Source organism: Entelurus aequoreus, linkage group LG22, assembly GCF_033978785.1.
Source record: "Entelurus aequoreus isolate RoL-2023_Sb linkage group LG22, RoL_Eaeq_v1.1, whole genome shotgun sequence".
NCBI classification, from domain to species: Eukaryota; Metazoa; Chordata; class Actinopteri; order Syngnathiformes; family Syngnathidae; genus Entelurus; species Entelurus aequoreus.
Window position 1 is genome coordinate 9,700,723 of NC_084752.1, and position 21,315 is coordinate 9,722,037.

Here is a 21,315-nt window from a genome sequence, read left to right on the forward strand (position 1 = left end):
CATAACATGTAATGGTGGTTCTTTGGTCAAAATGTTGCATAGATTGTTTTACAGATCATCTTCTTGTAGCTTTCTGAGCGTTTTTTCAGGATGCGTCGTTTTGTGGGCGGTCTTATTTACGTGGCTCACCTTCGGCAGCGTCTTCTCCCCGTCATCTTTGTTGTAGCCGTGTAGCGTGCAAGGACGGGAGTGGAAGAAGTGTCAAAAGATGGAGCTAACTGTTTTAATGACATTCAGACTTTACTTCAATAACGGAGCAGCATCTCCTCATTCCCTGAGGAACATAGGCCATTGATGAAACTCCTCCATCCTCTTCGGTCTCGTGCCCTCCGCTCCAGTTGTTGCCATGACAGCCCTTGCGCCTTCATCTCCTGCTCTGTGGTTCTTCTCCAGGTGGCTCTAGGCCTTCCTCTCTTCCTCTTGCCTTGCGGGTTCCATGTTAGAGCATGTTTCGTGATTGAGCTATTGTCTACGCAGTGTGTGACCAATCCATTTCCATTTCCTCCTCCTGATTTGTGTTTCTATTGTGCCTTGTCTAGTGAGGTCCCACAGGTTGGCATTGGAGATGGTGTTAGGCCAGTAGATACATAGGAGGCAACGGAGGCAGCGGTTGAAGAATGTCTGTATTTTGTTGAGTATGTTGGCGGTGATCTTGCAGATTTCTGAACTGTAGAGTAAGGTGGATTTGACATTTGAGTTGAAGATTTGCAGTTTGGTCTTGAGTGATATGTTTTTTGCTCTCCAGATTTTATTTAGGATAGTGAATGTGGTCCTTGCTTTTCTAATTCTGGCACTGACATCCTCCTCCGTTCCTCTGTCCACAACAATAATGCTTCCTAGGTAAGTAAAGGTGGCAACCTCTTCTATCTGGTTATGATCCATGTTTATTGGGGAGTTGTTCTTGTTGTTAATACGCATTAACTTAGTTTTTGATGTGTTGATTTTGAGTCCAAGCGAAGCAGCTGTTGTTTCCAGTTTGCATGATTTCTCCTGCATATGTTAGTGCAACAGCAATGCCGGAAATGTGTCCCGTGAAAAAACGTCCGACCGGAAACCTCTAATAACTAAAGTTCCGTGAGTGAATTATGTAAACCCACTACAGTTTCTAGCGCTCTGACAGCTAGTCTACTGACAGATATAAGAACTTTACACTACTTTATATTAGAAATGGCAACAGCGGAGGATAACAAGAAGATAGAGAAAAAGAAGAAGCTTATCGACTATGGTGTCGGCACGGACTACAAAGGCGGACGCGCACAACTTTTGAGGACTGATGCAGATCCCAAATACAGATCAGCAGGTACCAGAAGGTAAGAAAAGTTACTTTTGCATAATAGTGCGAAACAAAACACCAGATAATATGTCTTACCTTATACACATACCATAATAATACTCATGTGTTGAAGCACAGTACAATTCATCAAGCGGTGCAGCTTCATAGCTTACCAAAGTCGTACCAAAACATTTTGATAGATTTTTGAGCGCCGTGTGTAATGTTTTATATTTCCAATGGAACATATAAAATGTTGGTGTTGTTTACTTAAGTCATATTGCAGTCTACACGTATCTCTTGTGTGTGACTGACATCTACTGGTCACACTTATTACACCATGTACCAAATAAAATACCTTCGAGGTCGGCAAGCAAAACCAGAATTATTCTGTACATTAGGCGCACCGGGTTATAAAGCGTACTGTCGAGTTTTGAGAAAATTAAAGGATTTTAGGAGCGCCTTATAGTCCGGAAAATACGGTACATGAGACTTAAACTTATATCCATAAACTTTTGTATTACAGTTACCGTATTTTTCGGACTATAAGTCACAGTTTTTTCCATAGTTTGGCCGGGGGTGCGACTTATGTATGAAATTATTAACACTTTACTGTAAAATATCAAATAATATTATTTAGCTCATTCACGTAAGAGATTAGACCAGTGGTTCTTAAACTTGTTGGAGGTACCAAACCCCACCAGTTTCATATGCCCATTCACCGAACCCTTCTTTAGTGATAAATACTTTTTTTTTTTTCAAATTCACGACAAAGTTATATGTTTTTTTTACTGGTGCACAAAATGAACCGTGCATGAACATCACCTTGTTCAAAGAACAAAACCAACACAGTGCATGACCTCACAACAAATTGCACACCTGCAAATCAGATGGAAAATTAGAGGGAACATTGTTTGGGGGTATCCATAGTACGCCGATAGGGAGAAGTTTTTATTTAAAAGATAAGTCGGGTGTGTCTTGACCTCCGCGGCGGAGGCTCCACCGAACCCCTGAGGCCGACTCACCGAACCCCTAGGGTTCGATCGAACCCAGGTTAAGAACCACTGGACTAGACGTATAAGATTTCATGGGATTTAGCGATTAGCAGTGACAGATTGTTTGGTAAACGTACAGCATGTTCTATATGTTATAGTTATTTGAATGACTCTTACCATAATATGTTACGCTAACATACCAGGCACGTTCTCAGTTGGTTATTTATGCCTCATATAACGTACACTTATTCAGCCTGTTGTTCACTATTCTTTATTTATTTTATATTGCCTTTCAAATGTCTATTCTTGGTGTTGGGTTTTATCAAATAAATTTCCCCCCAAAAAATGTGACGTATACTCCAGTGCGACTTATATATAATAATAATAATAATAATAGATTTTATTTGAAAAAAGCACTTTATGTTGAGCAAACAACCTCAAAGTGCCACAGTGTAAAAAAAAAAGTAATAATAAAAAATAAAAACAAATAAAATATAAAACCAGAAACAGCCCAACAGCTAGAACCAGCATGCATATCTATAAAAATCTATAAAAAGGCTTTTTTTAAAAGATGGGTTTTTAAGCCTTTTTTAAAAGCATCCACGGTCTGAGGTGCCCTCAGGTGGTCAGGGAGAGCGTTCCACGGACTGGGAGCAGCGGAGCAGAAAGCCCGGTCTCCCATAGTTCGTAGCTTTGTCCTTGGAGGTTGGAGTATGTTTTTTCCCTTCTTTATTATGCATTTTCGGCAGGTGCGACTTATACTCCTAAAAATACGGCACTCATAGTTGTTAATATCAACATTTAACTCCCCCCCCCACTCTACTTTAATTTTATTGTTGTTATTAAAAACACCACGCTTTGTGACACCTGCAGTGTTTTGTTTTTTTTACAAAGACCAAACACACAAACACCAGCCAAAAGATTATATTGGTAAAAAATATTTACAACACATTTTAACATATAAGACCATTGCACACGACACTACAAATACAATAACACTGCAAACTACTACAAATAAATACAATACTTTGTATAACACTGCAAACCACGACAAATAAATACAATAACACTGCAAACCACTACAAATACAATAACACTGCAAACTACTACAAATAAATACAATACTATGAATAACACTGCAAACTACTTCAAATACTTGCACACAAGAATGAAAGTAAAACACAAATTTCACAGTTTGTTTTTAAAAAATACAAGTAATTATTTTCTTATGATTTAAAAGCAATAAAAGAGAAGTTTTGCTATTCCATCAGTTGCTGACTTGTTAGAAACAACAATAACAGAAATGATGACAAACAAAACACATGAGAAGTTCAGCGTCTGTTCTTGACGTACACAGACTTGTAGTTGACGTCCACTTTGGGACAGAAGCGTTTGGTGTGCGCTTTGTCGCCGGAAGCCCCGCAAAGAGGACACACGTACCTGCGCAGGTAAGGACAGGCAACGTCTCCGGAGAGCGTCTTCAGCCAGTGGGACGAGTAGACCACCTGGGACTCCCCGTTGTGTTTGCAGAAAGTGCACGTCATGCGTGTAGGTGATGGCGGCTCAGGTGTGTTCAGGTGCATCCTGCGATCTCTTAACCCTCCTTCCTTGCCTGCAGGAGCGTCGGGAAGATTTTCGCGCAGACCTGCGACTGGTGCACGAAGTTCTGCTCCCGACGCCGGAGGAGACGCGACACAACTCGGATGAAGTTCCCATCTTTGCACGTCTCTTAAAGACGCACTCAAAGCTTCCGGTTGTAAATGAGACGCTTCCGGTTGTGTAAGCGCAGCGTTGTTTTGACACATTATCTTCCGAACTGCATCGGATAATCCCATGTAGTCTTTCCAGGGCTGGAAACTTCTGTTGGAGTCCATGGTGCGTTCAAAGACGTGTGCGCCTCCAACAGCACCATTAAAAGGTGAAGGTGAGACTGCCGCTGCCACACATGTTGATGGTAATTGGACGTGAGCGCTCAGCCAATCGTCAACAAGAACACGCGCAGCACGCACCTGACGCGTGCACGTTTGCCCCCCTGCAACTTTCATCCAATTAGAAACACGCCCTGAGCGGGTGTGCGGCCGTCTTAGCTCCGCCCACTTGAGCAATGATACCAATTAGGCGCATTTGGGAGGAGAGGGGAGTGGCCATCATCAGTGTGATGGGATTGATATTCGGTTCATTTTCACAAATGGAGATTGTTGTACTCATAAATTAATCCAAAGAGGCTCATTAGGTCCTCAAAAAAATAAATTTGTTATTATTATAGCCATTTACAGAAATAAACACACAGGTCTGGCTGTAGGAATTACAAATTGCATTATACTCATAAGTTATTACAAAACCCAAAACCAGTGAAGTTGGCACGTTGTGTAAATGGTAAATAAAAACAGAATACAATGATCTGCAAATCCTTTTCAACTTATATTCAATTGAATAGACTGCAAAGACAAGTTTGTTAATGTTCAAACTGAGAAACTTTTTTTTGTGTGCAAATAATCATTAATTTAGCATTTAATGGCAGAAACACATTGCAAAAAAGTTGGCACAGTGGCATTTGTACCACTGTGTTACATGGCCTTTCCTTTTAACAACACTCAGTAAACATTTGGGAACTGATGAGACCAATTTTTGAAGCTTTTCAGGTGGAATTATTTCCACCGTCTATAACAGGGGTCGGCAACCCGCGGCTCTGCGGCTCTTTAGCGCCGCCCTAGTGGCTCTCTGGAGCCTTTTCCGAAATGTATGAAAAATGGAAAAAGATGAGGGGGAAAAAAATATAATATGGTTTCTGTAGGAGGACAAACATGACACAAACCTCCCTAATTGTTATAAATCACACTGTTTATATTAAACATGCTTCACTGATTCGAGTATTTGGCGAGCGCCGTTTTGTCCTACTAATTTTGGCGGTCCTTGAACTCACCGTAGTTTGTTTACATGTAGAACTTTCTCCGACTTTCTAGGACGTGTTTTATGCCACTTCTTTTTTTTGTCTCATTTTGTCCACCAAACTTTTAACGTTGTGCATGAATGCACAAAGGTGAGTTTTGTTGATGTTATTGACTTGTGTGGAGTGCTAATCAGACACATTTGGTCACTGCATGACTGCAAGCTAATTGATGCTAACATGCTATTTAGGCTAGCTATATGTACATATTGCATCATTATGCCTCATTTGTAGGTATATTTGAGGTCATTTAGTTTCATTTAAGTCATCTTAATTCAATTTATATCTCATGACACACTATCTGTATGTAATATGGCTTTTAATTTTTTGCGTCTCCAGACAGATTTGTTTTTGTATTTTTGGTCCAATATGGCTCTTTCAACATTTTGGGTTGCCGAACCCTGGTTTATAACAATCCGGATGGTTCTTTGTTCCGGAGGACACAACGACCACAGTTTTCAAAAACAATTTGAAATGTGGACTCGTCAGACCACAGAACACTTTTCCACTTTGCATCAGTCCAACTTAGATGAGCGCGAGCCCAGCGAAGCCGGCAGCGTTTCTGGGTGTTGTTGATAAATGGCTTTCGCTTTGCATAGTAGAGTTTTAACTTGCACTTACAGATGTAGCGACCAACTGTAGTTACGGACAGTGGTTTTCTGAAGTGTTCCTGAGCCCATGTGGTGATATCCTTTACACACTGATGTCGCTTTTTGATGCAGTACCGCTTGAGGGATTGAAGGTCACGGCCTTGCCACTTAAGTGCAGTGATTTCTCCAGATTCTCTGAACTTTTTGATACTATGGACGGTAGATGGTGAAATCCCTAAACTCTCGTTGAGGAATGTTCTTAAACTGTTTGACAATTTGCTCATGCAATTGTTGACAAAGTGGTGACCCTCACCCCATCTTTGTTTGTGAATGACTGAGCATTTCATGGAAGCTGCTTTTATACCCAACCATGGCACCCACCCGTTCCCAATTAGCCTGTTCACTTGTGGGATGTTCCAAATAAGTGTTTAATGAGCATTCCTCAACTTTCTCACTCTTTTTTGTCATATGTGCCAGCTTTTTTTAAACATGTTGCAGACATCAAAATCCAAATGAGCTAATATTTGCAAAAAACAACAAAGTTTACCAGTTTGAGCATTAAATCTTATCTTTGCAGTTTATTCAATTGAATATAAGTTGAAAAGGATTTGCAAATCATTATATTTTGTTTTTATTTACCATTTACACAACATGCCAACTTCACTGCTTTTGGGGTTTGTAAATAGCTTACAGAATTATGAAATACGTTATTGGACTTTGTCTTATTTATACATTAATTGGTTCACTAATAAGCAGTGTTCCAAATAATTGGAAAAGCCATTACTTTTACCAGTAACAAGTGATATAATTACTTTTATGTACGTTACCAAGCGGGTAGCAAGACGTTTAATGTAACGTCGTCGCCATGACGGTCTCTTCTTTGTTCTTCTGCTTCGTCTGTTGTGTTTTTTTAACATTACTACTTGCCTTTACAACACTGGGCATGAAGGACGGCGCGGCAGAGCGTGAAGGCAGGCCCGGGCCGACACCCCAACACGTAGTAATGTAGTTAAATTACCCAACTACATGTAGTTAAATGACCCGATTATCTACATGTAGTTAAAGAACCTAATTACATGTAGTCACATGACCTGAATAATTACATATAGTTAAATAACTCAATTACATGCAGTATAGTTAAATAACCAAATGTAAATGTCTTTAAAATGACCTAATTGACCTAAGTACAAAGTTAAATAACCTGATTACATTTAGTTAAAATTACCTATTTACTTGAAGTTGAAACTTGTTAAAAAAAATAATAAAAAAATAAAAAGTATTGCCCTCTTTTTAATGACTCCAGTGCAAGCGAATAAAAAAAATTAAAAAAAACAATTGAAAGAAAAAAGATAAAATGTTTTAATTAGCTTTATTAAAAAAGTTTTAAAAACGAGCAGTCCAAAGGTCAAGTTCGCCTTGCGTCACATCTTTCTTCATCTTTGGCACTGATGAGGATAACAAAACACGTTTATTTTACAGAAGCAGGAAAAAAAAAATTCTTATATTAAAATTGACAGTAGAACCTGAGTGATCACGTGACTTAATGTATAGAATTGTATAGTTTTATCTAAATTAGTCATTCTACATGCTCTTACTACAATGGAACACGCTCATGTTGACATCGCCTGGACAAGCAGACATGTCAACATAAGCAATTGTGGACAAGATAAATAAAATATAGTTTGCAGTTTGAGCAGAAACAAAATGATGATTAAGCATTTTTGAAACTTTTTTCAACTTTTTCAGGTGGCTAACCAATACAAGTAGGGATGTCCGATAATGGCTTTTTGCCGATATCCCGATATTGTCCAACTCTTAATTACCGATACCGATATCAACCGATACCGATATATACAATAGTGGAATTAACACTTTATTATGCCTAATTTGGACAACCAGGTATGGTGAAGATAAGGTCCTTTTAAAAAAAATCAAATAAGATAAATAAATTAAAAACATTTTCTTGAATAAAAAAGAAAGTAAAACAATATAAAAACAGTTACATAGAAACTAGTAATTAATGAAAATGAGTCAAATTAACTGTTAAAGGTTAGTATTATTAGTGGACCAGCAGCACGCACAATCATGTGTGCTTACGGACTGTATCCCTTGCAGACTGTATTGATATATATTGATATATAATGTAGGAACTACCCCGCCTTCCGCCCGATTGTTGCTGAGATAGGCTCCAGCGCCCCCGCGACCCCGAAGGGAATAAGCGGTAGAAAATGGATGGATGGATGGATAATGTAGGAACCAGAATATTAATAACAGAAAGAAACAACCATTTTGTGTGAATGAGTGTAAATGGGGGAGGGAGGTTTTTTGGGTTGGTGTACTAATTGTAAGTGTATCTTGTGTTTTTTATGTTGATTTAATAAAAAAAATAAAAATAAAAACGATACCGATAATAAAAAAAATGATACAGATAATTTCCGATTACATTTTAAAGCATTTATCGGCAGGCCGATATTGTCGGACATCTCTAAAAACAAGTTATTACGCCATGTGAATTTTATTTTTATTTTTTAGACTAAACAGGAAGCCACTGTGAGCTAGTTTTAGTGCTTTGTAAGTAGACACACTGGATCTGACCAAAGTAAGTTGAAGACTTAGATCAGTCCAAGCTAAGTCCATGAGCATGAACTGATGCACCCTATTTAGATGAGAGGCTAAACGTCTAAAGCAAACGTCTAGGGGCGGCATGGCGTAGTGGGTAGAGCGCCCGTGTCAGAAACCTGAGGGTTGCAGGTTCGCTCCCCGCCTCTTACCATGCCGTTGTGTCCTTGGGCGGGACACTTCACCCTTGCCCCCGGTGCCACTCACACCGGTGAATGAATGTTGAATGAATGATAGGTGGTGGTCGGAGGGGCCGTAGGCGCAAATTGGCAGCCACGCTTCCGTCAGTCTTCCCCAGGGCAGCTGTGGCTACGAAAGTAGCTTACCACCACCAGGTGTGAATGAATGATGGGTTTTTAACATGTAAAAGCGACTTTGAGTACTTAGAAAAGCGCTATATAAATCCCAGGTATTATTACTATTATTAAACCAAACAGTCCAGTTGCGATCGATTGGATGCCCTGAGACAGGATCTATGACAATGACATAAATGAACAATTTTGGGGTTTCAAGGTAGGAGACATAAGCGGCTACTTTTTAGGGATAAGACGTAAGCGGGATTGACTTACATGGGTTCTTATCCACCAATGTGGTAGTTTTGAAAGAAAGTACCTGCACTGATAGGACAGACCGAGGACAGCATAGAGCTCAGGAGTAGTGGGTGTTAAAAATCTGTCTCTTCCATGACCGTCGCCTGCGGCAGGATCACAGGTCACAGGACTGGGCTCTCTGGAACACGGAGAAATGGGGATGCAGCAAGACAGGCTTTCATCCCCAAAACCTGAGAAATGGCAAATAGTTTTTTGATGACTTGCTGTGAAATAAAAGTGCCAAAAACAAAATAAGTGCGGAAAAACTGACCTCCGGTAAGATGAGCCACCAGTAGGGCTTGAAAGTGTGACATGGAAATGTGCTGGACTTAAAATGTGGGCGCACTTAAAATCCTTTCATTTTCTCAAAACTCGACAGTGCGCCTTATAACCCGGTGCGCCTAATGTACGGAATAATTTTGGTTGTGCTTGCCGACTGTGGAGAATGCATATATGTTTAAGAGTTCTTTCTTTATTCATAGCCATGTTTGGATCAGCTAGTACTTTTCTTTTGTATATTCTACCAGCTTCTCTTTGTCCTCAGATGCCTGTTTAGTGTCTTAACCTTGGAATGTGAATACCTCCCCCACTCGTTCCTGATCAGTGCTGCGAGGGAGGGGGGGGGGCTTTCTTTGTGTGCAAGGAGTTTTCCGTTTGAATGTCAGATCAACTAAAGTAGCCGATATGAATGTATTGGTCTAGGTGGTTCTCCTACAGCTTTAGTAAAACTTGATAATATTCCTATTCTGTCTTGGTGGTCCTTCTTACTCAGCATATATGTCATCGAAAGAACTTCTGATTGACCAGTAACTTCAATTCCCTGGGAGGAAGAGCTGATCCGACGCAACACGACCTTGAAGCTTTTTTATTTGGTACATGGTGAAATGATAAGTGTGACCAGTAGATGGCAGTCACACATAAGAGACATGTAGACTGCAATATGATGGCAGTCACACAAGAGATACGTGTAGACCGCAATATGACTCAAGTAAACACCTCTTCTGTGATTGGGAACTTCCTCTCCAAAAGCTGACCAATCACAGCTCTGCGGTCTGCGTCAACACAAATTTAGGATTTTTGTGTCCAAAATGAAGGAACAAAGTACGAGTCTGACACTCTTTTTAACTTTTACTGCCAAACATCAATTGATTGATTGAAACTTTTATTAGTAGATTGCACAGTATAGTACATATTCCGTACAATTGACCACTAAATGGTAACACCCGAATAAGTTTTTAAAGTTGTTTAAGTCGGGGTCCAAGTAAATCAATTCATATATACTATCATCATAATACAGTCATCACACAAGTTAATCATCAGAGTATATACATTGAATTATTTACATTTACAATCCGGGGGGTGGGATGTGGAGAGGGCGGGAAGGGGGGGCGGGGGGGGGGGGGTGATATCAGCACTTCAGTCATCAACAATTGCATAATCAGAGAAATGGACATTGAAACGGTGTAGGTCTGACTTGGTAGGATATGTACAGCGAGCAGAGAACATAGTGAGTTCAGATAGCATAAGAAAAAGTATATACATTTGATTATTTACAATCCGGGGAGGTGGGATGTGGAGGGGGAGGGTGTTAGTCAAGTATTAACGTTGCCTGGAGGTGTTCTTTTAGTGCGGTTTTGGAGGAGGATAGAGATGCACTCTCTTTTACACCTGTTGAGAGTGCATTCCATATTGATGTGGCATATTATATTATGACCATACACATTAATACTACAAACCCCGTTTCCATATGAGTTGGGAAATTGTGTTAGATGTAAATATAAACGGAATACAATGATTTGCAAATCATTTTCAACCCATATTCAGTTGAATATGCTACAAAGACAACATATTTGATGTTCAAACTGATAAACTTTTTTTTTTTTGCAAATAATCATTAACTTTAGAATTTGATGCCAGCAACACGTGACAAATAAGTAGGGAAAGGTGACAATAAATACTGTTAAAGTTGAGGAATGCTCATCAAACACTCATTCACACAAAAGGGTTGTTTCTTTCTGTTATTAATATTTCTGGTTCCTACATTATATATCGATATAGATCAATACAGTCTGCAGGGATACAGTCCGTAAGCACGCATGATTGTATTTTTTTATGACAAAAATAAATAAAAAATACCATGCCTTAGTTTTATGCTTGTATTCATGCGTTTGCTTTGTTCATACTGCTCGTTCCATGCCTTGCCAAGTAAGTTTTGTTTATTCATGCCACAGTTAGCGAGTTTTTGTTTCATGTCCATAGTTCACGCTAAGTGTTAGTTTTTGTTTCCTTCGCTAAGTTGTGCCTTTTGTTTGTCCCTCTTTGAAAGTCAAGATTAAATAATGTCCCTACCTTCAAGCCTTGTCCCGATTGCATCCCGGGAGAACAAATCTGGAAGTAAGCTGCGAAAAACCCCGCGTCCTGACAAAATGTGGGTGTTTACTTGAGTCATATTGCAGTCTACACGTATCTCTTGTGTGACTGCCATCTACTGGTCACACTTATTTCACCATGTACCAAATAATATAGCTTCGAGGTCGGTAAGCACAACCATAATCATGCCGTACATTAGGCACACCGGGTTATAAGGCGCACTGTCGAGTTTTGAGAAAAGGAAATAATTTTAAGTGCGCCTTACAGTCCGAAAACATACAGTACAAGTTTGTCTTCGACAATGGGGACAGAAGGTATTTAAAAGTGTGTACTCACTGAGAAGTTTATTTACTTCCTGCGTGCAGCAACTTAGATATTGTTGCTTCAGTATCAACGCCTTCTGATGCTCAAAGTCCAGACGCTGTTCACAAAAACATTTTTTTTAATAGACCAAATAGGCGTTTGTCTACAATAAAAACTTACTTCACGGCTTAAGCGTATGGCGGCGTCAGTGAAGGACTGCCTCTCCCTCTCAAAAGTCTGCTTCTGATGTTCAAACTCCGCCCAACGCGCTTGAAGTCGCTCCCACTCTTCCAAGTAGTAAGAATCAGTCAGCTCGGGCGGGTTCAACGATGGAAGACTGTCCTGCAAATAAACAATGACATGTCACCACTGTGAAAGTCATGGATTATTCGTTGGATAACAATTATTGCCATACTGCATTGAGAATCATTGAATGAGATTAGTCGATCATGTAATGTTTGTGACTGGGTATGCAATGTGTCACCAAACACAAATTAAGCTTTGCCATAAGTGTTTTTTCTGACTAATTTCACTGATCAAACCTTTATAACATTCCACACTCCAAGTACGAATAGTACTACTATTTTTCCTGCTGATATCATATTGGGTTAATATATCAGCCAACACTCGTGGCTCCAAAATCAGTATCATATTGGAAATGAAAAAGGTTGTATGGGACACCCCTACTAGCAATACTAATAATAATAATAATACATTTTATTTGTAAAAAGCACTTTACATTGAGTAAACAACCTCAAAGTGCTACAGTGTATTAAAAAAAATAAAGATAATACAAAAATAAAAAACTAGAACAGCCAAATAGCTAAAACTAGTATGCATATATAAAAAAAAAAGGCTTTTTTTCAAAAGAAGGGTTTTTAAGCATTTTTTTAAAAGCATTCACAGTCTGTGGTGCCCTCAGGTGGTCAGGGAGAGCGTTCCACAGACTGGGAGCGGCGGAGCAGAAAGCCCGGTCTCCCATTGTTCGTGGCTTTGTCCTCGGAGGTTGGAGGAGGTTAGCCTGTCCGGAGCGGAGGTGTCGTGTGGAGGATTTGGGGGTGAGTAGTTGGAGGCACTGGTGGGTTCGTAGGGAGACTTTGAATTCAATCCTGAGTGGAACAGGAAGCCAGTGAAGGGATTTGAGAGTTGGTGTGATATGGTCATATTTCCGCACCCTCATCAGGATCCTAGCAGCACTATTCTGTATGTATTGCAGCTTCTGGATGTTCTTGCTGGGGATCCCGACAAGAAGTGTGTTGCAGTAGTCTAATAGTTGCGTGTCTACATGTGTTAGTCTGAATTACAACTCTACAATAACATTTTCATGTTGAGTAATCAATATATTCTAACTGGTTCAGAGAATAGTTTGTTATTGCTAGCACTATTAATGAGCATCTTCCTTAAGTAGAAATGAAATATGTCTGACCATCTGTTGTACAAAACCCAAAACCGTTGTGTAAATGGTAAATAAAATCAGAACACAATGATTTGCAAATTATTTTCAACCTATATTCAATTGAATAGACTTCAGAGACAAGATACTTAATGTTCAAACTGGTAAACGTTATTTTTTTGCAAATATTAGCTCATTTGAAATTTGATGCCTGCAACATGTTTCAAAAAAGCTGGCACAAGTGGCAAGAAATATTGAGAAAGTTGAGGAATGCTCATCAAACACTTATTTGGAACATCCCACAGGTGAACAGGCTAATTGGGAACAGGTGGGTGCCATGATTGGGTATAAAAGCAACTTCCATGAAATGCTCAGTCATTCACAAACAAGGATGGGGCGAGGGTCACCACTTTGTCAACAAATGAGTGAGCAAAGTGTCCAACAGTTTAAAAACAACATTTCTCAAGCAGCTATTGCAAGGAAGTTAGGGATTTCACCGTCTGTAATATCATCAAAAGGTTCAGAGAACCTGGAGAAATCACTGCACGTAAGCGATGATATTACGGACCTTCGATCCCTCAGGCGGTACTGCATTAAAAAGCGACACCAGTGTGTAAAGGATATCGCTCAGGAACACTTCAGAAAACCACTGTCAGTAACTCCAGTTGGTCGCTACATCTGTAAGTTAAAACTCTACTATGCAAAGCAAAAGCCATTTATCAACAACACCCAGAAACGCTGCCGACTTTCACCTAAGATGGACTGATGCAAAGTGGAAAAGTGTTCTGTGGTCTGACGAGTCCACATTTCCAATTGTTTTTGGAAACTGTGGACGTTGTGTCCTCCGGACCAAAGAGGAAAAGAACCATCCGGATTGCTATGGCCGCAAAGTTGAAAAGCCAGCATCTGTGATGGTATGGGGGTGTATTAGTGCCCAAGGCATGGGTAACTTACACATCTGTGAAGGCACCATTAATGCTGAAAGGTACATACAGGTTTTGGAGCAACATATGTTGCCATCCAAGCAACGTTATCATGGACGCCCCTGCTTATTTCAGCAAGAAAATGCCAAGCCACGTGTTACAACAGTGTGGCTTCAGAGCAAAAGAGTGTGGGTGGTTTTGTACATATTACATACCAGTGTGCCACAATTTACTGTGAATAACAGTACCAGAGTTTGAAATAGTAATGATTAATAATAATAATAGACTATTTGTATTGCATTTAAAATTTGAATACTAATACATGTTACTAGAAAACAGCAAGGTTATTGGAAAACAGTTATTCCTAAAACTGACATTGGATGATATGTATTATGTACCTGCAGAATTTGCTGTTGTAGTTTGACAATCTGTTGACTTTCTTTGAGTTCTGCATGCAGCTGAGTCAGCAGTTTGTCCTGATCGGTGCTAACACCAGCGTGTCCTGCACACAGCCAGGGTACATAAGATGGATCAAAAATGACATCAGGAAAAATGCAGTTAAAGATGTAGACCTCCTGGTCCAGCCTCGGCTTCCATTCCACCAAAACAAGGTTCAAACCTGGGTCCTCCTGAACGAGCAGTCGACTCGGGTGCCAAGGGGGTGAGGTGTACTCACGTACATATTCACTGCAAGGATTTGTTTCAGTATGGTCACCTTCAGTCAGAAGATCCCTCAGTTTCCTCTGCACTTGTTTCCAACTTTGAAGCACACCTCCCGTCACATGGTCACCGAGTGCTGACTCGCCTTGAATTAACCTTTTGTCTTCATTTAGGAATTCATACTCCGCATTCTGAACGTTTGACAAGGTCTACAACAAGAGTGACAAACTATTGGAATATGCTCATGGACATGTAAAAGCACAGTACCACCTTATATCAAATATACAAATAAAAAGGTATTTACTTGCTATATGTAGAAGTATGTACATTTTAATATACAGTATATGTACACACACATAATACACAAAACCAGTGAAGTTGGCACATTGTGTAATTCGTAAATAATAAACAAAATACAATGATTTGCAAATCCTTTTCCACTTATATTCAATTGAATAGACTGCAAAGACAAGATATTTAATGTTCCAACTGAGAAACTTCATTTTTTGCAAATAATCATTAACTTAGAATTTAATGGCAGCAACACATTGCAAAAAAGTTGGCACAGGGGCATTTTTACCACTGTGTTACATGGCCTTTCCTTTTAACAACACTCAATAAATGTTTGGGAACTGAGGAGACCAATTTTTTAAGCTTTTCAGGTGAAATTCTTTCCCATTCTTGCTTGATGTACAGCTTAAGTTGTTCAACAGTCCGGGGGTCTCCGTTGTGGTATTTTAGGCTTCATATTGTGGCACACATTTTCAATGGGAGACAGGTCTGGACTATAGGCAGGCCAGTCTAGTACCCACACTCTTTTACTATGAAGCCACGCTGTTGTAACACGGGGCTTGACATTGTCTTGCTGAAATAAGCAGGGGCGTCCATGATAACGTTGTTTGGATGGCAGCATATGTTGCTCCAAAACCTGTAAGTACCTTTCAGCATTAATGGTGCCTTCACAGATGTGTAAGTTACCCGTGCCTTGGGCACTAATACACCCCCATACCATCACAGATGCTGGCTTTTCAACTTTGCGCCTATAACAATCCGGATGGTTCTTTTCCTCTTTGGTCCGGAGGACACGACGTCCACAGTTTCCAAAAACAAATTTGAAATGTGGACTCGTCAGACCACAGAACACTTTTCCACTTTGCATCAGTCCATCTTAGATGAGCTCGGGCCCAGCAAAGCCGGCGGCGTTTCTGGGTGTTGTTGATAAATGGCTTTCACTTTGCATAGTAGAGTTTTAACTTGCACTAACAGATGTAGCGACCAACTGTAGTTACTGACAGTGGTGGATCAAAGGTCACGGGCATTCAATGTTGGTTTTCAGCCTTGCCGCTTACCATGAATTGATTTACGTGGACCCCGACTTAAACAAGTTAAAAAACTTATTGGGGTGTTACCATTTAGTGGTCAATTGTACAGAATATGTACTGTACTGTGAAATCTACTAATAAAAGTTTCAATCAATCAATCAAAACGTGCTGTGATTTCTCCAGATTCTCTGAACCTTTTGATGGTATCACGGAGCGCAGATGGTGAAATCCCTAAATTCCTTGCAATAGCCGGTTGAGAAGTGTTGTCCTTATACAATTTGCTCACGCCATTTGTTCACAAAGGGGTGACCCTCGCCCCGTCCTTGTTTGTGAATGACCGAGACAATTAGCCTGTTCACCCGTGGGATGTTCCAAATAAGTGTTTGATGAGAGTTCCTCAACTTTTTCAGTCTTTTTTGCCACTTGTGCCAGCTTCTTTGAAACATGTTGCAGGAATCAATTTCCAAATGAGCTAATATTTGCCAAAAAAAATAACGTTTTCCAGTACGAACGTTAATTATCTTGTCTTTGCAGTCTATCCAATTGACTATAAGTTGAAAAGGATTTGCAAATCATTGTATTCTGTTTTTATTTACCATTTACACAACGTGCCAACTTCACTGCTTCTGTACACATCTAGATGTATTTACCAGCGGCTTGCACAAGTATGCACATTAGTTGTACTCACTTGCTCCATGTCCAGTCGGATGGCGTGCAGCAAGGTGGTGGTGCCGTGTCGCAGCTTCATGGCCTCTCGTAGTTCTGCTTCTCTGCGCTCCAGCATCAGAAGCAGCATCGCTTCCTCTTGTCTTGTAAAAGTAGAAGAGGATTCTAAAGATGCGTTGCATGCACTGCAAACACTGAAATCTAAGTAAGATGAAATATCTCAAATAAGGGTGATATTTGCTTATTTTCTGTCTGATAAGATAATTCTTCTCACTAAGCAGATTTTATGTTAGAGTGTTTTATTTGTTTTAAGTGTTTTGGTCCTAAATGATCTCAGTAAGATATTACAGCTTGTTGCTGAGATTTGATGAGCTATATTGAGTAAAACTTACTTGAAACTAGAATATCAACTGTTGCAAAGCTGTGTCATCAACACTCACAAGTATAAAACTACTTTTTTAAAAGGAATAATTTCTTATTTCAAGCATGGAAAAAAAAAATCATGACTTTGACACAATTGTGTCTCATAATTAAAACAGATGACAGCCAAATGGACTTTGCTGTTTTATTTTCAATGAAACAATAGAAAATACATACCGTATTTTTCGGACTATAAGTCGCAGTTTTTTTTCATAGTTTGGCCGGGGGTGCGACTTATACTCAGGAGCGACTTATGTGTGAAATTAACACATTACCGTAAAATATCAGATAATATTATTTAGCTCATTCACGTAAGAGACTAGACGTATAAGATTTCATGGGATTTAGCTATTAGGAGTGACAGATTGTTTGGTAAACGTATAGCACGTTCTATATCATGGGTGTCAAACTCTGGCCCGGTAATTTCACTTGGCCCTTGAGGCGATATCAAATTAACACTAGAGCTGGCCCGCCGATTATATACAGCGGCGGTGCCGCGGTAACACCGCATTCACCGCTAATTCTCAAACTTGCCAACCCTCCCGGGAGACTCCCAAATTTCAGTGCCCCTCCCAATAATAGTCACGTCTGCTTTTCATCCAGTCCAACAAGCGCTGGCCCAGTCACATAATATGTGCGGCTTCTGCACGCACACACAAGTGAATGCAACGCATACTTGATCAACAGCGATACAGGTCACATTAAGGGTGTCCGTATAAACAACTTTTACACTGTTAGAAATATGCGCCACACTGTGAACCCACACCAAACAAGAATGACAAACACATTTCGGAAGAACATCCGCACCGTAACACAACATAAACACAACTGAACAAATACCCAGAACCCTTTGCAGCACTAACTCTTCCGGGAAGCTACAAGGTGTGTGTGTGTGTGTGGGGTGGTAGCGGGGGGTGTATATTGTAGCGTCCCGGAAGAGTTAGTGCTGCAAAGGGTTCTGGGTATTTGTTCTGTTGTGTTTATGTTGTGTTACGGTGCGGATGTTCTCCCGAAATGTGTTTGTCATTCTTGTTTGGTGTGGGTTCACACAGTGTGGCATATATTTCTAACAGTGTAAAAGTTGTTTATACGGTCACCCTCAGTCTAACCTGTATCGCTGCTGATTAAGTATGCCTTGCATTCACATGTTTTTGCATACAGACGCCGCACATATTTTGTGATCGGGCCGGCACGTTGTTAGAATGGATGAAAAGCAGACGTGACGACAGCTCGTAGTTGACGTTAAAGGCAGTGCCTTTAAGGCACGCCCCCAAGACTGTGGTCCGGGTGGACTACGAGATATAATGACTGATGAACAACTTTATTCGATAATGAAGGTTGCCTCAGCTCAAAGCCTGAGCCCCGACATTAATGAACTAGCATCCAAGAAAAGATGGCAGGTATCTGGCTTGGGCACATCAGATTAGATCAGTGTGTTGCAAACTGAGCAGTTTAAAGTCCTGAATGGTTGGTTTATTCATTATTTTATTTTCAAATTTATTAGCCTGTGGAAAAAGTTAATGTTGATATTTTACCTCAGAAGGCTGCAAATAGAAAAGAGGCATTCAATTTTTAGGCCATTGATATTTTATTATTATTATTATTATTTGAAACTCGATTTTGCATGTCACTATAAAGTTATATAAGCCTTGCTTGTTCAATATTCAATGCAAAACTTGTTTGGGTCCCTATTAAAAGGTTCATTTGTTCAACCTTGGCCCGCGGCTTTGTTCAGTTTTAAATTTTGGCCCACTCTGTATTTGAGTTTGACACCCCTGTTCTATATATTATAGTTATTTGAATGACTCTTACCATAATATGTTACGTTAACATACCAGGCACGTTCTCAGTTGGTTATTTATGCCTCATATAACGTACACTTATTCAGCCTGTTGTTCACTATTCTTTATTTATTTTAAATTGCCTTTCAAATGTCTATTCTTGGTGTTGGATTTTATCAAATACATTTCCCCCAAAAAATGCGACTTATACTCCAGTGCGACTTATATATGTTTTTTCCCTTCTTTATTATGCATTTTCGGCCGGTGCGACTTATACTCCGAAAAATACGGTACTCATATAGTAGTACAGTTGTTATTAGTGAGAATATACTTATTTTAAGGTATTTTTGGGTTCATTGAGGTTAGCTAATTTTACTTGTTTTGGAAAGTCTTGACAAGCCAAATTTTCTTGTTCTATTGGCAGATCATTTTGCTTAGTTCAAATAAAATAGCCCTCATTTTTGTATTTTTTTTTTCCTTGTTTTTGAACACTGACTTTTTGCAGTGTGAAAATTGAGACTGCAGAACTTTACTTAATTGCTTTGATCGGCTGCTCCTTCCTGCCTCGACCGCCAGGTAGAAGGTTCAACAGCTGGATGTCTGAGGAGAGAGAAGAAGCCATCAGTGAGGAGAACGTTTGCTGGCAGAGTTGGATCTTCTCACGCTGTCCTTTGTCCTTCTGTCGGTCATTTAGGTGAGTCAGTCGTTCTTTCATTCGGTTGCTCTGCTGCTCTCTGCGCTTCAGCTCCGCTTCCTGCTGCTTACACCTCAGCTGCAGACGGGAATTCTGCAACAACAGAATAGTGCAGAGTTGGCAGAACCTTCGCAGGTGTCTCAAAAAAGGAGTTTTCTCACTTTGGCCTGTTCCCACTTCAACATGTCCTGAAGTCTGAACATGTGCTGGTCCATTTCTTTCCCTCGTTCCTACAAGAAAACGTATACCAACTCACAAATGCTCATGCGACTCCCGCGCTGTACTTCTTACTCACTTGCTCACTGCAGTCCATGGAAGGAATATGGCGATGAGAGCTAGGAGCCTGAAAGCACACTTTATGACAGCATCATGCTTTTATTCTGAAATAGCACTTCTGTGTTGGTAGTTTGTACACTGCAAAAACTGAAATCTAAGTAAGATGAAATATCTCAAATAAGGGTGATATTTGCTTATTTTCTGTCTGATAAGATAATTATTCTCACTAAGCAGATTTTATGTTAGTGTTTTACTTGTTTTAAGTGTTTTGCTCCTAAATGATCTCAGTAAGATATTACAGCTTGTTGCTGAGATTTGATGAGCTATATTGAGTAAAACATGCTTGAAACTAGAATATCAACTGTTGCAAAGCTGTGTCATCAACACTCACAAGTATAAAACTACTTTTTTAAAGTCATTGGTACTTTAACTTTAACTTAATAATTTCTTATTTCAAGCATGAAATAAAAAATCATGAATTTGACACAATTGTGTCTCATAATTAAATACAGTAGTTGTACAGTTGGCACAGTACAGTAAACTGACAGTTAATATTTAAACATTTGACATTTCAAACAATTTTGAACAGAAATAGTTCATGCACATTCAGATAAATTCTTCAAAATTACAATAAAAAAAAAATTGTCCGGGCTGTAAAAAAAAAAAAAAAAAAAAAAAAAATATATATATATATATATATATATATATATATATTCCTTGCGCACTAATAGACTGAAAGAGCACGCACTTGGCATGATGATGTCATGTTGTCGATGGGAAAATGCCTTTTTAGACAATATGATTTGCCTGAGCAGCTCGTAGACCCCCGAGAGTAACAAGCTATTGTCTTTTTGCCTTTCCATTAAGAACAATAAATTAGTTTTTTGTATAAGTTTGCTGGTTTCAAGAAATGTAATGCCGGGCGCATATCATTATGTCAAGATAATGGCCCTAGCATTTACTTAATTTAAGAATATTTTTCAACATATTGAGCAAAAAAGGTCTATTAGTTTTTTCTATCAAGAAAAGTGCACTTATTAGTGAGAATATTCTCATTTTAAGGTATTTTTGGGTTCATTGAGGTTAGCTAATTTGACTTGCTTTGGAAAGTCTTGACAAGCCGAATTTTCTTGTTCTATTGGCAGATCATTTTGCTTAGTTCAAATAAAATACCCTACTTTTTGTATTTGTTATTCTTGTTTTTGAACACTGACTTTTTGCAGTGTACCAAATTGAATTTCAAAAGAAATTTTGCTGACAAAATTGTAATTTGGTGAAATCGTCAGCATAATTTCATGTAAAAAAAAAAAATGTTTTCACAAAATCCAAACGCAAAAAATTCAGTTATACAAAGCCAAAAAAAAGCTTTCATAAAAAAAGACAAAATTAACCTCCAATATTCCAAACCTTTGTTAAGTAAAATACTCTCACCTACTGCCCAAATACTACAATATACAAATATTAACTTGTTTATGTTTAGCAAATTTTCTGCCTTT

General features: G+C 39.3%; 2 protein-coding genes across 4 annotated transcripts in view; both read right to left on the reverse strand.

Moving 5' to 3' along the window:
- Positions 1–3,222: 3,222 nt before the first annotated feature.
- nanos3 (nanos homolog 3) lies at positions 3,223–4,298 on the reverse strand. Its single transcript, XM_062032499.1, has one exon. It carries the CDS (start codon positions 4,137–4,139, stop codon positions 3,597–3,599), a length of 543 nt encoding a protein of 180 aa, XP_061888483.1. The 5' UTR covers positions 4,140–4,298; the 3' UTR covers positions 3,223–3,596.
- Positions 4,299–7,143: 2,845 nt separating this feature from the next.
- si:ch211-286b5.4 (afadin- and alpha-actinin-binding protein) overlaps positions 7,144–21,315 on the reverse strand; it is a 16,417-nt gene continuing 2,245 nt past the window's right edge. The window contains exons 2-12 of one of the 3 annotated variants that reach the window (XM_062032486.1): positions 19,839–19,897; positions 19,705–19,773; positions 19,513–19,636; positions 19,383–19,449; positions 16,671–16,791; positions 14,716–14,869; positions 14,399–14,502; positions 11,865–12,026; positions 11,718–11,802; positions 9,034–9,202; positions 7,144–7,247 (exon numbers count right to left, since the gene is read on the reverse strand). In XM_062032486.1, the coding sequence (XP_061888470.1) occupies positions 7,208–7,247; positions 9,034–9,202; positions 11,718–11,802; positions 11,865–12,026; positions 14,399–14,502; positions 14,716–14,869; positions 16,671–16,791; positions 19,383–19,449; positions 19,513–19,636; positions 19,705–19,773; positions 19,839–19,856 (1,113 nt within the window). In that variant the 5' untranslated portion in view covers positions 19,857–19,897 and the 3' untranslated portion in view covers positions 7,144–7,207. Of the gene's footprint in view, positions 7,248–9,033; positions 9,203–11,717; positions 11,803–11,864; positions 12,027–14,398; positions 14,503–14,715; positions 14,870–16,670; positions 16,792–19,382; positions 19,450–19,512; positions 19,637–19,704; positions 19,774–19,838; positions 19,924–21,315 lie in introns of those variants that run through there. The other 2 variants (XM_062032487.1, XM_062032488.1) reach the window with 2 other exon arrangements.

What these genes read in the sequence shown, in the direction of transcription:
- nanos3 (XM_062032499.1), bottom strand. Translation starts at nt 4,139, where the DNA reads ATGGACTCCAACAGAAGTTTCCAGCCCTGGAAAGACTACATGGGATTA.